The sequence below is a fragment of the Bactrocera oleae genome, chromosome 3, assembly GCF_042242935.1.
Source record: "Bactrocera oleae isolate idBacOlea1 chromosome 3, idBacOlea1, whole genome shotgun sequence".
Classification (NCBI taxonomy): domain Eukaryota; kingdom Metazoa; phylum Arthropoda; class Insecta; order Diptera; family Tephritidae; genus Bactrocera; species Bactrocera oleae.
The window spans coordinates 55,898,142-55,914,444 of NC_091537.1; the positions used below are offsets into that span (position 1 = coordinate 55,898,142).

Consider the following 16,303-nt stretch of genomic DNA (forward strand, 5'->3'; position numbering starts at 1 on the left):
CAGCTTGCCATTGATCTGTCTGATCTGTAAAAAAAAGGCTATTGAAAAAAGTACCTCTACTTGGATCACCTGTTATAATATTGGTCAATAAGGAAACAGATAATTGCAGCATTTTTGCAATTCTGTTGTTTTTCTGCAGACACTCAGTTGATAATCAATGCAAATATTTTTGTTCAACTATTTTTTACACGGCCTATTTTAAAATAAAAAAACAAAAAAACACGCTAATTTTTTTTATATATAAATTTTCTTAGATTAAGGATGAAACGAGTAAGCGCATTGAGCTATTGGTTAAAAAACGTGTAGAAGAAGAACTAATAAGGCGTAAAGATGAAATTGAAAAAGAAGTGATGCGTAGAGTAGAAGCCGCCAAATCTGAAATGGAGAGGGAGCTGATGTTCGAACTGGAAAAACAACGTGAGCAAATTCGCGAAGAAGCTCGACATCGAGAGGTATATAAGCTTTATTAATGCGTTTATTTAATTAGTTCAATATAAAATTTAGTAGTGTTTCAATATATTTATTTAATGCCGAATGGCGGAAAAAGCTAAGCTTTCACTGTGTTGAGATACAAGATATTTTCGTTCGAACGAAATGTAGCTCACGCCGACTCTTTACCACCGCTACTAGTGAATCTGTTACTGCTGGTCAGTGAACATCCGTTATTTAGGACGTCGAGCTTGCAGTTATAGTGATGTAAGCGCATATTTTGGTGGCGGGATTTTATCGCTAATATTTTTATATTCACTCTTCCCCCACGTACTTTCTACAGACAACTCTTGGGTTTGGTATAGCCTGATAAGGACGGCGGAGAAAGTTGATCACAACCATTGCTGACATCTCCGGCCTTGCTGTTGATTTATCTTATTTTTTTTATATAATGAAAATTCCAAATTAAATCTTCGAAAACAGGCCGTAAGCGTACTTCGGAAACGGAAATTGATTAACACAACCCCAATACTTCTTGAAATGAGGTTAGGGTAATATAACTTCTTCCGATACCAAGACCTCTCCCTCTATATGATTTTCACCACGTCTGACCGCCATATTTTTGGATAGGCTGACACTTATTTGCACATTATCGCCATTTGGAATGCCAGTTAAAGGTTTTCCTATAGAGGCAAAATCTTTTATGAAAATACGATAATAACACGGAAACCCAAAAACGATTTGATATCAAAAAACACAGACGGAAGTGAGTTATGGTTCGCGTTAACCTTGAGCGAGCTTAATACCCAAAAACCGAGACATTCAACAATTTCCTTTAAAAAGTGTTACTAAAATTTCAAACAAATATTTATAATATTTCTTGAGTTACAATATTTTTCAAATTAGGGGCATTTTTAACTCGAAGACAAAACATTCGCATTGGTCCAGTTTTCCAATTGTATGAGCCTTTTAATTTTTGCTGACCAAAAATCATCTAAAATTTTCAAAGTCTGCCATTTTCTTAAATTACCATTTTTTTAAAATCGTTGGAAATACATATATGTTAGAATAAATACAGATACTATATTGAAAATCCTTATAATTTTTTTTACGTTTTTTTAGTAGATAATAAACGAATAGCTCTTTAAAAATTATTTTATTTGAAATATTATATTATAAATTAACATATTCTCAAAATTTGTAAACATTTCGTGTTGTAGTTTTAAATAAAATTTATGTTTTGGAAATACTTACTCATTATCGTTGTTTGGTTTTTAACGTTTTGCACATTGTGTGTGTCCGAACATGCAAAGTTTAAAAGCTAATATGTAATAACATAAGAAATGTTATGCGTACAAAAGCATAGGCTCCCAAATAAATGGTATTTAAAACTTTAAAATTACTTTTTTGGCATATATAACGGTAAACCAAAGTATCGTTACTTGCCTCTGATAATTTTTTCCATATTTATTCTGTACAGGTTAAATTTATGATGGGAGGAACAAAAGAAATTGATCTTAATATGAGGAAACTTATAATAAAACTTCATGATGAAGGCAAAACGTTTCGGGAAATTGGTGACATAGTTGGTACAATTTTTAGTAGTATAGCAGGATTAATAGAAATCGATTTTTTAAGTATTTTAAGCTTATTTTTCTCGTAGTTACAATATCAAATCACTTATTATGTTAAATCCAGTAAATATTTCATTATGAAACTATTTGTGATATAAATAAAGATATAGAAAAGTGATATGATATGTTTATGATATTTTATATATCTTTATAATACAGTTGTCTTCATTTTCCATACTTTATGCCTATTATATAACTTCATCTGCGCACAAAATAAATTTAATTATTATTTTAAAGGAGTTCGAGAAAAAGAAAAGAGAGCAACTGGAAGATATATTTGCTGAAAACAACCGAAGAATAGAAGAAGCCCAACGAAAATTGGTATGTAAATTTTATAATAGATAATAAATATTATTTGAATATAGTATAAAGCTTACAAGTAAAGTTACTTTTCAAAATGTATTATAAACATCAATTGGCTATGAAATTTATCAAATTTGGTTCAAACAATTAAGCGTGATGTAAAGTATCATTGCCACATTGTTATATATAAATACATTTTAAATAACCTTGTTTTATGGGCAATGCAACGCAAAGTGTTCCCAAAAAATGTTTAGTGTTCTGTAAATTGGTAGATAGATATATCCATCTATATTTAATGTGTATTATGAAGCCATGTTTTTCTGTTTGGTAGGTTAAGTAATCAGGCTGATGTTCGTGAAGCCACGAATGATCCCCCTTTGACTGTTAAAACCCCGGTCCGTTGTTATGCACAGGATTCCTAAGTTTGAAAATAAAATATCGTCGGATATCCACAAAGTGCCTTAAGCCTACTGCAAATTTGTTGACGCGGCTAATATCAATTGCAGCCAATTTAATTAGTTCGCAGCTCGTTAGTGTGGGAAAAGGTGTTTAGATGTTTCAACCTCACCTTTCTCCTGATGAACCTTACTAAGAGCAAGTAATTCAATAGACCTCTTACGTTCCATTCTGGGCGAAAAAAATGTTCAGGTGCTGGTTGCTAACCAACGCTTACTGAGCTCACACGAGGTGCGCAGATTTAGTGGTAAAATGAAAGTGGCCTGCGGATCACTGACTGATTTCTAGAGATTCCGCTAATATCAGGTACTCAAACAAGCCTGATAACGAAGTAACTTGGTTTTATTGCTTGTAAGGGCAGATATTTCGTTACTAACCTTTAGCGCACTGCCAACGAGCTCAGAGCCAGTATAGAAGCTCTGCTATTGGAGTGAGTGCACATTTATCCAAATAAAGCTGTATTAGATGCACTGCTTCTACTGCTGCCATTATTTCAGCAAAAAATAAGCCACTAGGTGAAGGTTCCACAACCTACTCTGCAGAGTATTTCAGAACGTTTCTGTCTAGAACCCGCACTGCCCGCCGGCTATATCTACGTTGTTAATGAACTACAGATACCAATGAGGGCCGTGTTCCTAACACGTTCCTGCTGTTTAACGAGTTTTCGAGCGTGATACACCAGACAACTACACCATAAAACATTGGCTTAACAACCGACTTATATAGCCAAAGCACCAATTTTGGTAAGAAACTCTTCCCAATAGCTCCGTTGCAGCATTATAGAGCAACTGTTGCCTTCTTTATTTTATTCTTAATATTAAGCCGACACTACAGCTTCCTTTCACCCTGTACACAGGCTGAAGGCAAGAGGAACATCTGAGATTGTATGCCTTTTAGTAAATAAAAAGTTTTTGCATGGGTGGGTTGACAGCTAAGCCGTTTCTGTCCACCTACCTAGCTACCAAATTGAGGTGCCTAGGGTTAACTCATAGATGCTTTCGTTCCTCCGGTTCTTTCAAAGAGCATTTATCACCAATATCTAGAGGAAACCTACGTTGCGAGGAGCCCATATTGACCTATCGCGATATCATGACAGTTTTGTCGCAAAGAAGAGTATATGAGAGGTTTATATTGAGGTTCGAACGCCACCCTGATATATTGTTTCCCGATATTCTGCCCCTGAGGTTTAGGTCCATAAGCCTCAAGCGTTTCAATAGAAACAAGGAGAGGCTGATATTCCTGAAATCTTTGGCAATAACATGAGAGCTGGCTTTCGGATTGAATGCTACCCTGACGGTCTTCAAGCTTTGGGAATGTGGCCTAATCTAACACAGTTCTCTTAGGTGGGTCAACCAGCTGCAGGACACCTTAACCAAACGCTGAAGTTGCGTAAATATGATGCTCTCATGTCCCGGGGCTTGAATACGTCTAAACCTTGACAATTCATAATACGCTTCTACGCAGAATTCTTTATTTCCAACTTGTGGCTAGAACCGCTTTATCGGTCTTTTTCAATCAATCTTCTATGAAGATCTGATCTCCGATGGTTCCAAGGTCCACCAAATGGGTTTGCCTTTGCTTTTATGAGTTTTAAGAGGACATGAGCTATCTTACTTTAATGAAGCGAGCGTATTATCGTAGACATATTGTAGTTTAGTGCCGAAACGGAGTAAAATTTCTCAATACCTATATTACTCTAGCCCCCATATATTAAATATAATCAATTTCATTATTTTAGTTGACTTTATGCCGGTTATATCAGACAATGTGTGAGTTATCTTAATTAAATTGCTTGGAAATATTTTTCGAGCATAATTTATATTAATATGTCGTAAGTAAATGAAATCGTCTCTTCTGGTACACTTTATGCAAAAGTATATTGATTCATATGTATTCATATTAAGAGCACAAATCATATTAGACAAAATGTGCCTAGAATTGATTAAATATTTATCATATGTTCCTCTAATCCTCTTAATACAATAAAATAAATTCACATACAATATTTTTTATTATAACGGTTTGCTGGCCCTGGTAATTTTTCCACTCCTTGAATTCTTATGAATTGCAGAAGTGTGTAATGTTCGGCTACTCAGGCACTTAGGCATTCCATACTTGTAATGTTGTAAGTTCTAAATAAGTTTGAATTATTTTGCTATAATTTATCCCCCCTATTGCGAAAAGCATCTGAATTATAGTTGCTTAATGCTTAGTTGTAGTTGAAAACGCATGTATCAAGTTTGAGTTTACATTTTTGGAAAGCACTATTGAAAGTATTTCAATAATTTCAATTCAGCTCAAATTTGTGACATACATCGTATAAGAAATAATAAAAAATTGGTTATGTTTGATAGAATTTAATAAATTTTTAAGTTCGTCGTCAAATTAGTAATTTTATGTACGTTGGTTCAGTTTTTCAAGTAGGATAGTATTGACAATTTGAAAAATCTTTAAACTGTTTAAGCACAATTATTACAAGCATAAATATTACTGTATTCATATACAAAATAAATTCCAAATGTAAATAATACTCAAAAAAAGTAGAGTTTAAATAAAAACTGTTTCTAAAGATCTATTTTGGTTAATTATTCAGTGAGAAATGTTCATAAATAATAATACATAAAGTATACATATTTTCTTTAACCGCTCAAGTGTTCTAATCACATACTATGACAAGAGTGCGGGCAAACGATATCTTAGCGAAATTTAGGACACTTATTCCTTAGTACTTCGAGGGGGCTGGTTTTGCAAATGGGCGGGATAAGATTATTCTCCCGCCTACCAAATCTCCTTAATCGATAACTATGAAGTGCTAGAAGTCAAAGTTTTTCAAATGTGGGCGTGGCGCCGTCTCTTATAAGGATTAAGCTACATACTTATCAAACCATTAAAGTTATATCAACTAAACTCGCCGGGGACATTTTTTTCTAGCAACTCCTCACCCAGTGTATGGATTGGGTGGTAACCAGGATGAAATTGGGTGGTAACCATGCCCACCTCCCATATAAACTTTATTTTTACAGTCAAGATGGTACAGAGGGAATGCATACGATTTTGTGGTGCCTATGGTTATGTGTTGATACACTTTGGGCCGTTTTCTCATTGGCTGGTTAAGCGCTTTACTAGAATTTTATCGGCAACAATATCTGTCAGTTAGGTAGGTAGGTAGAGTAGCTGTTTAACGACGCACCTAGGCCTATAGGAGGCCCATTGTGATACCACCGGGACTAATGTTCCCTCACTCTATCGTCTCCTCTCTGAACCAACCTGTGCTTCTGATGAAGTTCATCAGTACAAATAATTTTATATTAGCAACTTCTGATACCTCGTCAAGGAATCCACGACCGATAGTTGCGATTCTTTTCCTGTATAGAGCTTTACATTCGCATAGAATGTGCTTTACAGTCTCCTCTTCTTCTACTTCTTGACAGCTTCTACAATAGTCGTTGTATGGAACACCTAGTCTACTGGCATGTCTACCAATTAGACAGTGACCTGTTAGTACTCCTATCAGAGTTCTTATATCATTCCTTTTAAATTTTAGTAGTCGGTTTGTGCGACTCACGCCATTCCTGCCATGTTAGTCTGCTGGTTGAGCAGGTTATTGATTGTCTCCACCGAGACTCTGCTATATTTATAGCATGTTCGCTGATTAAGTGTTTGCAAGTTGCCAGAGGCATAAAAATACCCTCTTTTTCAGGGGTTAGTTGCAAAGTGGTGCCTGTTCTGGCTAATTCATCTGCTTCGCAGTTACCAGGGATATCACTATGTCCTGGAACCCATTGCAGATTTATTGTGAAGTAGGATGTCAGATCCTCTAATACAAGGTTCAAAAGTTTCAGGACTTTTATTAAAAAACTAATATTATTTGTTTTTTTTTTTTAATTTATTGGTCGCCTTCAAAATAGTCTCCTTCCGCCTGAATACAACGTTTTGCACGTTCAAGAAGGTTATCGAATGACTTTTTTAGGTCATTTGTCGGTATAGCGTTGAGGATGGCGGTCGTCGCCTTTTGGATGGCATCAACGTCAGCATAGCGGTTTCCTTTCATGGCCAAATGTAGTTTTCCGAAAGGGTACAAGTCGCACGTTGCCATATCAGGTGAATACGGGGAGTTGTTGATTGTTAAAATTTGATTTTTGGTCAAATAATCGGCCACATGCGTCGGTCGATGAGACAGCGCATTATCGTGCAAAAACGCCAATTTCCATCTTCGCGATATTCGGGCCGAATGCGACGAATACGTGCTACCAAACGCTTCAAAACTCCAAGGTAGAATACCGCATTAACGTTTTGGCCGGGTGGAACAAATTCTTTGTGGACAATACCCTTGGAATCATAAAAGCAAATCAGCATTGTCTTCACTTTTGACTTCTCCAGGCGCGATTTTTTGGGTTTCGACTCATTTCTCATTTATGTCCTCACGACCACTTTGAAAACGTTTAAACCACTCGTGAATACGGCTGTGGGATAGACAATCATCGCCATAAACTTGTTTCATCATTTGATGAGTTTTGGTAAAAGTTTTACCAAGTTTAAAACAAAACTTAATGTTCCGACCGACACTACAAATTTAATGTAGCGCGATATCTCAGCTGTTATACAAGTCAGCTGTTATATAAATTTTATATGACACCACTGAAGAATACATAATTGAGGGATAACAATTTCAGACATATAGCACCACTGGAGCCACGTTGCTTAAAAAGTCCTGGAACTTTTGAATTGTACCTTGTAGGTCAAGACATTCTTTCACTAGCTTGGAGGAGACCATTGGAAACTTTAGTGATTTCAAGGCCGCTTGGCTATCCGTATATATACCTTCTGCTCAAATATAAACGAGACTGGCTCAAACAACAAAAACGGTTAATTATTCTTCAATATTTATTTTATCCCCTTCAAAATAGTCACCATTAGAGGCGATACACATATGCCACCTTTTTTTCCAATCTTCCTAACACTTCTGGTAGGCCGCTTTAGGTATGGCTTTCAGTTCCTTCTTCGAATTCTCTTTTATGACTTCAATCGACTGAAAATGCTTTCCACGAAGCGGCAATTTAAGTTTAGGGAAAAGAAAAAAGTCACACGGTGCCTTGTCGGGTGAATACGGTGCTTGCGGAACAATATTTACGTTGTTTTTAGTCAAATAATCGCGTACAAGATGAGACGTATGAGCTGGATTTTGGAACAAGTCGAGCAGACACACATCTCATGCCCAAAATATCGTGAATAATGCTATGAGCGGATCCATTTGATATGTTGAGCTCACTAGCTATCTCTCTTTCAGTCACACGACGATTTTCCAACACAATTTTCTTTACTTTTTCGACGTTTTCTTCGTTTATTGACGTTGCTGGACGACGATCATGGGGCAAGTTCTCCTGCGATGTACGGCCGTCCTTGAACGACTTATACCAATCAAAAATACGTGCACGTGATAGGCAAGACTCCCCATATGCCTTCTGCAACATTTTCATTGCGTCCGTCGCACTTATTCCATTGGAATAACAAAATTTCAAACAAACATTTTTTGCTCAACGTTAATTTCCATAGTAAAATTCGAAAAACACACTCGAGGTTGACTTGTTTATAGTGCCTTAAAAAAAAACTGTGACAGATCGCGCTCAAATTTGACATGTAAACATATAACAGTCCTGCCAATCTAAGAAAAAAAAAGCATGGCCATATGTCATGTCCTTGTCGAGTTATGGATAAAGTCTCGTTTTGCGATGAGCAGAAGGTATATATGCTCCTTGTTGTGAGCACACTTTTTGTCAATACCACAAGGCTTTCTTTAATTGCTGTGATCTCCGCCTGGAAGACACTGCAGTGGTCTGGTAAACGGAATGCGATGTTGGTGTCTAATGTTCCGCTCGATTATCCAGTTTGGATCCATCCGTGTAGATGCTAGTTTCTGTATTCCTGTCCACCTCGTCCCTTTTCCACTCCTCTCTTGTGGGGAGGATTCCCTCAGTCTAAGAGCTGATTTTGCTGCCACTTGCTTACAGAACAGGTCTGTTGGCAGTAAATGTACAATGACGTTTAGACCCTGGCTTGGCGTTGTTCTAAGAGCTCCACTAATGCGTATACTGGCTGCTCTTTGTATACTTTCCATACGCTTTACCGCGTATTTCCATTATTGGCCACCATACCAATATACGGTATGTCATGATTGGTCTGACAACTGCTGTATAGAGCCAATAAGTTACCCGAGGAGTTAGCCCACCATCCTTTTACAAGTGTAGAGTACTGTGGCTGCCTTCTTCACCCTAGCATCCAAATTTTGCTTCCATGAAAGCTTCCTGTCTAAGATTAGTCCCAGGTAGCTTGCCTTATCTCCAATTGTTAGTCTGTAATCATTTATTAATGGCGCCGTAACTTCTGGAGCATTATGTTTTCTGGTGAACAATACTAGCTCTGTCTTACCAGCATTTAAGTTTAATCCGCACGATACTGCCTAACGATTTATATCGTCCAAGATCGTTTGCATAAGGTTTTTGAGAGTATTCGGGAATTTGCCTCTAACCGATACTGCCACATCGTCAGCGTAGGCCACAACATGTACCCAATTATTTTTTAGATCCAACAGCAACTTATTCATTGTCAGGACCCAGAGAAGTGGGGATAACACGCCTCCTTGAGGTGTACCTCTTTGGACAGATGTGCACATCGTTGACGCTCCAAGCGTTGAAATTATTTACCTGCTCGTTAATCGTGCAATTAATTTTTTGAGAGGTTCAGAGATGTCCAGATCCTTAAGCGCACTCAGTATGGCTCTAGGCTGGATATTATTGAAGGCTCCTTCTATATCTAAGAAGGCAAATAGAGTGTATTCTTTAACTTCCAGAGATTTTTCAATCTCCGCCACCACAGAGCTTAGTGCTGTTTCTGTGGATTTTCCTTTAGAATACGCATGCTGCGAACCAGCCGACGTTTCTGGTTTCAGTTTGTTTCTTTTATGTAATTCTATTAGTCTTTCCAGAATTTTTAGAAGGAATGAGGAGAGGCTAATTGGCCTGAAGTCTTTTGGACTTGTATGCGAGCTTTTGCCTGCCTTTGGTATGTATATTACCTTGACTTCCCTCCAAAGCGAAGGGATATAGTTTAATTGCAGCGCCCCGTTAAGAATGGTAATTAGCCAATTCATTATGTAATTCTGCGACTGCTGTAATTGAGCCGGGAATAGACCGTCTGGTCCTGTCTATGTTTATAAGAGTGGAGTCCATTTCAGCTCCACTGTCCTGAGTATAGTATGGCTTTCAGAGCTGCTGGGATGTGGGTATCCATTAGTAGTCCCAGGAACTCTTCACTGGATACCGTCCAACTTCGGTCTGGCTTCTGAAGATAACCGATACTATGCAAAGATTGTGCCATTATTTTCCTAAGTCGAGACGCTTCCGCCGTGTTCTCGATATAATTACAAAAAGATTTCCATGAATTTATTTTTGCTCTCCTAACTTCCTTTTTGTATGACCTAAGGAGGTTGTAATAATAATCCCAGTCTGACTTGCCTTGGGATTGCTTAGCTAATTGAACTTCTTTCTGTAGCTTTTTAAGTTCTAGAGACCACCAGGGGGGCCTAATTCTACCCCCACTTCATTTTATTGGACAAGCCACTTCTAATGCTTGCCGGCACGATTCCGTGAATCGATTAACGAGGATATCTAGATCCTCCTTGCTATTGGGCTGAAACGGTAGAATCATAGGGATACGTTTTTCCAGCTCTTGCATGTGCACCTGCCACTTCGTTTTCCTATGATTCCTAAAGTTAATGCCTCTATCGGCCCTTTCCTCTGTTGTACATTCAATATATCGGTGATTCTCTTTTATTATCAGAGGTGGCACCAGCTCTTGCTCGTATGGCATATAGCACGACACCAGCCGGTAACTGCTTATGCCCGTTTCCCAGCTTACTGCTGTGTCGTTGCTGTAATTATGTAATATAAAAACATTAAGGTTTTTCTTTGCCAATATGCAGGCTCTGATTTTACCTTCACAATTAGCTATAAGTTCGGCGTCCTCAGTCCGCAAATACGCCCTCCATTAACCCATGGCTCCTGAATGAGGACAAATTCAGGCTGTTTCATTGCCACGCGGTTAATTAGGGCTGCTGAAGCTAGTTTGCTATGATGAAGATTAATTCGTAGAAGACGCATTAACTATTGTTATGCTGAAGCTAGTTTGCTATGATAAAGATTAATTCGTAGATATCTGCGTCTTCCTGAGAGTCGCTTAAAAACTCTTTCTCAGTATACAAGCTTGAGAGTCTGGCAGCAAGCTCAGACCCGGAAGAAGAACACTCACCTTGCTCCATACTTTCCGCGTCGCTCGAGGACTCCATATGATCTTCCTCTACTTCGCATATCTCTGTCTCCGATGCCAGATGGTCTGCAGCATCGGCGTCCGATTTATAGAGCGTTATCCTCACTTTCGTGAACCCGTAATTTATCTCCCCGCCACTTTTCGCCAGCGGTTTGATGGATTCTTTCGTTAATAACAGCAGAATCTGCATCGTGGCCCTTTTGGTCTCCACGCCAGATTCTGCTACGCTGTCCTCAAACGTCTTGAAATACTTCCACCGGCTGTGATGGTGTAGCCGGGATCCATACCCTTGCCCTTGGTCTGGATGGTATGTCCTTTTTGTCCACTGCTACCAATTTTGCCCCGGGGTAAACCTCTCCCACCTTGGCTATAGCAGCTTTGTATTTTACCGACCGATCTCTCGTCGTCACAAGCAATCATTTTGATCTGGCGCTGGTACCAGCCGGCATCTGTGCATGACGGTGGCGGACCCGGATTGCTTAATAGCACTTCCAGCGCCACATTTGTCAGCGCAGCCTGCACCCATTTCCATTGGACTCTGGGGATTCTTCCTTCGGGATCTCCCTCATCCAGAACGCTAATGACGATTCGGTTATGGGCCACTTCTGCAAATGATTTTGCGGGCGTTACGCCCTTTATCTTTGGCCTCTTGGCTGACGGCTTTGCCTCCGGCTTTTTTTCTGGAGATCCGATGGTCCCACGAGTGTGGGGGAAAGTATGTCCGCTTGCGCATAGCCTCCGTTGCGCAAGTAAGGCTATCTTATTACGGAGGGCGCCAGGTATCCGTAAGCTCCGTTCGAGACTGGGCTATTTAAGGGCCCCCAGCCAGGTTGATCCTCGGCACGGGTCGCATGACACCTTGATCCAGCCCTTTATAGTACCCCCGACCATGGTAAGGCTCCTTATCTGTATGATTGAGGAACACCTAACACACAGATAAGAAGTCTGACCTTAGCTAGACTGTGGTATCTATTACCAGTCGGCACCCTCGGGGAGGGTTCAGTGGGGGATTTTTGCCAACCATCTGTCAGTAAAGTTCTGGTAAACTTTACCGAAAGAAGGAGTCTTGGTTAGTTTCTAACCAGAACATGAAATGACAGATGTCAGCTTTAAATTCTTTAAGCATAAACGGAGTTCAAGCGGTGATTCTTTTGTCGCTCATTATCATTATAGGTATATTAAGCATATTTGCCTTCATATATGTATATTACATACAAAAAACGGGTAATAAGATTTTAAATATCCTAACATCAGGTAAATATTCCTTTGAAACCGAGCGCTGTTGCAACCATGAAAGGAAGTACAAAATGAAAAGGAATACCGAATTGCGGAGCAGTGAGCTGTTACGGAAAATTACACAAAGCCTGACCCCCGAGCATGACCTGCGCGGTCTCTTCGTCTTCCTTCGTCGTCGCCTCACCAACGAAAACCGATTTGGGTGGCAAAAATAAGTCCTCGTCTGAACATGCACATATATGGCTCATGATGTTTACATAGTTTTGCGTGTTCACAATGCAAGTTTTGGGAACTGTTTTTGCCACGCATTCCCAATAATCTAACTATCTGTAGATCAGCTGACCACAACTTGGTGAAAACGGTGCTGTCAGTTAAAGCTATCATCGAATTATGATACCAGCGGTTAAGGATACTATTAGCAAGACATTGAGAAAACTGCCCTTAAATTCCGTTGACACAAAAAACTGGGAGGATGGGTTATTGCTTTTGCATTTTGAACTTAATAATACAGAAGAAACAAGTAAGAAAGCACTAAGTGCGGGTGTAATCGAACAGTTTATACTCCCGCAATTTACATAAGACAAAGGCGGGGAAATACTTTCAAGTGTTGTAAAAGTTTACCTTAAACAAGTAAGAAAGAAGTTCAGCAAACTTACACATTCAAACAATTTATTTTTTGAGAGTGTATGCGTGTGGAAAGTTGCTCAACTATCCCTGCGATAGGTTTAACCTTTTTCAGTTCAAGTGTAATGGTTTGGTTTGGTTTAAATAATTTTTGTATGGAAATAATGTACAAAATATTTCCCAAAGCATCTGTTCCAACTAACAACACAATTATGTACATATAATTTTATATAGTATTGAAAAATATAAATAATTGTGTTTTTTAATATGAGTAACAAAAAACTGACATGCCAAACAAATAATGTTCTACAAAGATAAAATCTAATTTCCACTCAATATTAAAGGGCATATTAAATTGTTAATTTTCCTCCTTCTTTTCATATAAATATTCATATACAGAAAGCATCTGGCATGGCATGAAACCTTTTGATTCGAGAGAGCGCTGTCAATGTTTTATAACATTTGATACTGGTATTACTAGAAATAAATAAGTTTTCAGATTTTTTATTGCCCAATCATCCTCCGACGCCCTGTACTAATTTACAGTTTTGTATCTTAATTTGAAGCTTAGTTATATCCTTTTATATGTTTTTCCTTAACGCCATTTCGTGAGCGTGGTAATGGTCCGATTACACGCTCATCCACAATTTTTACTTAAGTATTCCTTGCACAGACAGACGAACGGACAGTAATCAAGGTTTCTTAGAATTTCTACATGTTCGGCATTAAATATAATAGCCAATAATGTATGTTCAGATTATGCTGCCTCATTATGTGGCAACATTATATAAATGTTCCATTTTTTACATGACAAAAGAACAAAAAAGTGTCAACCACCTCATTCGGAAAATCCATTATTATCGCTGCGGCAACTCTCACTCTTGAGTTTTGAAATTTTCACTTTTTTCTGGTTAGAAGGCAACATTCTGAGAAAAGAACACAAACTTTGACAGCCCGGGCATAAGGCAGAATAAATGTCATGTGTCAATAAGACACTTAAGATTGGAACACTTATGGATAATATTTATGTATTGGGGTTCCCGAGGCTTGGGAATGAACATTTTTAGCTAGTTCAACTGTTATTTTTTTTCTTTTTTTCCCTATATTTTTAGCTAGTTCAACTGTTATTTTTTTCTTTTTTTCCCGTATATTTTCTGGTTATATGAATATGAATTCTCTGGATGTTGCTGGTCACGCTGTTCAGATTTATGATAGTACTTGGGTAATAGTTAGTTAGATTGTTGTAGTTGTCGCATGGGTGGTATTGTTGCAAATAAATTTCTTTTTCGTATCCTAATTTCTTCAATCTCATTCATTCCATGTGAACTTGGGTTTTGCCCAAAACGCTTGTTATCGAATATGATTTGTCATGTCTCGGTGTGTACCATAAGGTGTTGGCTAGATATGTAGTTTGGATTAGGAAAATTAGGAGTTGGTTTTGTAATGGCTGCTGATAGATTGGTTGGTTAAATTTTTGAAATTATGTTATTTATTATTGGATTATAAAAATATTGAAAAGGTGTGAAGTAGCTTTGGCTGTTATACCATAAGTAGCTTGGTTGAGAGTTTTAATTTGAGGTTAATTATTTTTTTCGGAAGTAAACTGTTTTTGGACAGGTTTTTGTACATTCATTATACAAGCCAATTTTTTCTGTAAGGTGTGTAATTCAGGAATATACTATGATTGGCGAAGTTTTAAAGAAATCAGTGTCTGCCATTTTTGTTTAAAGTTGTTGTTATTAATCTATTGAAACTCTTACTTATCAATATTTGTCTGCGACGTTCATCTTCTTCCAGATATTCTCGTACGTTTTCTTTGTATGGCGTATTACGAAAATCGTCAAGTAAAATACGGTTCAGTGTTTAGGGTTTGTAGTTGAGAATTAGTAACTGTCGAAATTCGTTCCAATTATCAATGTTGTTCATTCCCAGGGTTCTCATCATATCGCCGCTGATGCTTCGTTTAATGTGGCCAAACATAATGTGCTGCTGCCTGGCGTCGTTGGTTTGATATAGAGCGAGGATGTGGTCGATGCGGTTAATAAAGTTGTATAATGAGTTCGGGTTGCCATCAAATCTTTCTACGTTTCCTATTTGGTAAGCCAGTTGGGTCATGTTAGTGCCAGAAAGTATTATTATTTTTTCTGGAAGTTCCATTTTATTTTATTACTATTTTTTTAACTTATTTTATTCATAATTTCTTAGTTACTCTTATTTGTAGTTATTTTCGTTGATTTGTGTTAATTATTCTTATTTATAGCTGATTTACCTTTTTTGAAATAGTTTTAAGTTTATTAGTTGTCGCACTGGTAGCACTTTCGTAAGTACCAAGGTAAATGCGTTGGACTTATTGTATCTAAAATTGTTACAGTGTGTTTCTGTCTAATATACAGATTTTTAGACAAATTGCGTTTCATGGTTAGCACACCATTGTCGAGGTTTACAATAAGCTTGACGCGAATTTGACTGCCGCATGGGTTGCTTTAACGAAAGTATATACAAGAATTAAGAAGCCTCGCTATTGCATCAAGATTAACTTTGCGTCTACCGACAAGATGAGTCGAACAAACGCTCTATTGTAGAAGTAATGCTTCAGTAAGTGAAGTGAACGACGCAAAACCGTTGACCGTAGCAGCTGTTACAACCTATCTTGCAATATAAATGAACACTAACCACCGCTTCTACTATCCAGAACGTGGGCTATCCGTAAAATCACAGTCGAATACAATTTTTTTATAAATATTTTTAATAGTTAGATTTTAGTTTAGTTTTAGATCTTTTACATTAAGAAAAATTATAACTGAAAAGGTAAATGCGTGCAAAACCATCAATATAAACAAGGGGCGGCAGTCACTTATTCCGGAATAAGGTCGACGCTAATAAAAAAAAAGATTTTACTTTGTTTTTAGTTTTATCCTCAAATATCAGCTATGAGCAAATCAAATATAGCTATGAGCTATTGGTCTTTTGTTTACAACAATTGAGAGAGGAGCAAATGTTTTGGTAAATCTTATGTGTGTTTGTTTTAAATGAGAAGCACTAAGGTGACCATTTTTAAGTGAGCAACGCAGCTGCAGTTGTAAGACGGCGTTCAGACAAAGACTATTTTTGGCGCTCATTATCGGGAAATACACTTTTGGTGTCGCTCACTGAGACACGAGTCCAACAGCTTGGGTCGAAAAATTTTTTTCATTTTTTTCACATCACATTCTTAAATTCTTGAACGTTTCATATACGCGGTGCGCAAATATATTTTTGATTACCTAGTTTTTTACCCTTCACCCTTTTCTAAAATATTT

General features: G+C 37.7%; 1 protein-coding gene and 1 long non-coding RNA gene across 7 annotated transcripts in view; both read left to right on the plus strand.

The window, feature by feature from the left end:
• Arglu1 (Arginine and glutamate rich 1) overlaps positions 1-16,303 on the plus strand; it is an 87,000-nt gene that overhangs the window by 60,976 nt on the left and 9,721 nt on the right. For 3 of the 6 annotated variants that reach the window (XR_004976569.2, XR_004976571.2, XR_011395339.1), the window contains exons 3-5: positions 255-452; positions 2,301-2,384; positions 14,937-15,101. Coding sequence is in view for 2 of the 6 variants with exons in the window: in XM_036362960.2 (XP_036218853.2) it covers positions 255-452; positions 2,301-2,384 (282 nt within the window). In the remaining 4 variants the exon portion in view is untranslated. Of the gene's footprint in view, positions 1-254; positions 453-2,300; positions 2,385-14,801; positions 14,873-14,936; positions 15,102-16,303 lie in introns of all 6 variants that reach the window. The other 3 variants (XM_036362960.2, XM_036362958.2, XR_004976573.2) reach the window with 2 other exon arrangements.
• LOC138856221 (uncharacterized) lies at positions 467-1,682 on the plus strand. The gene is made up of 2 exons (XR_011395341.1): positions 467-696; positions 773-1,682. It is a non-coding gene; the product is annotated as an uncharacterized lncRNA (long non-coding RNA).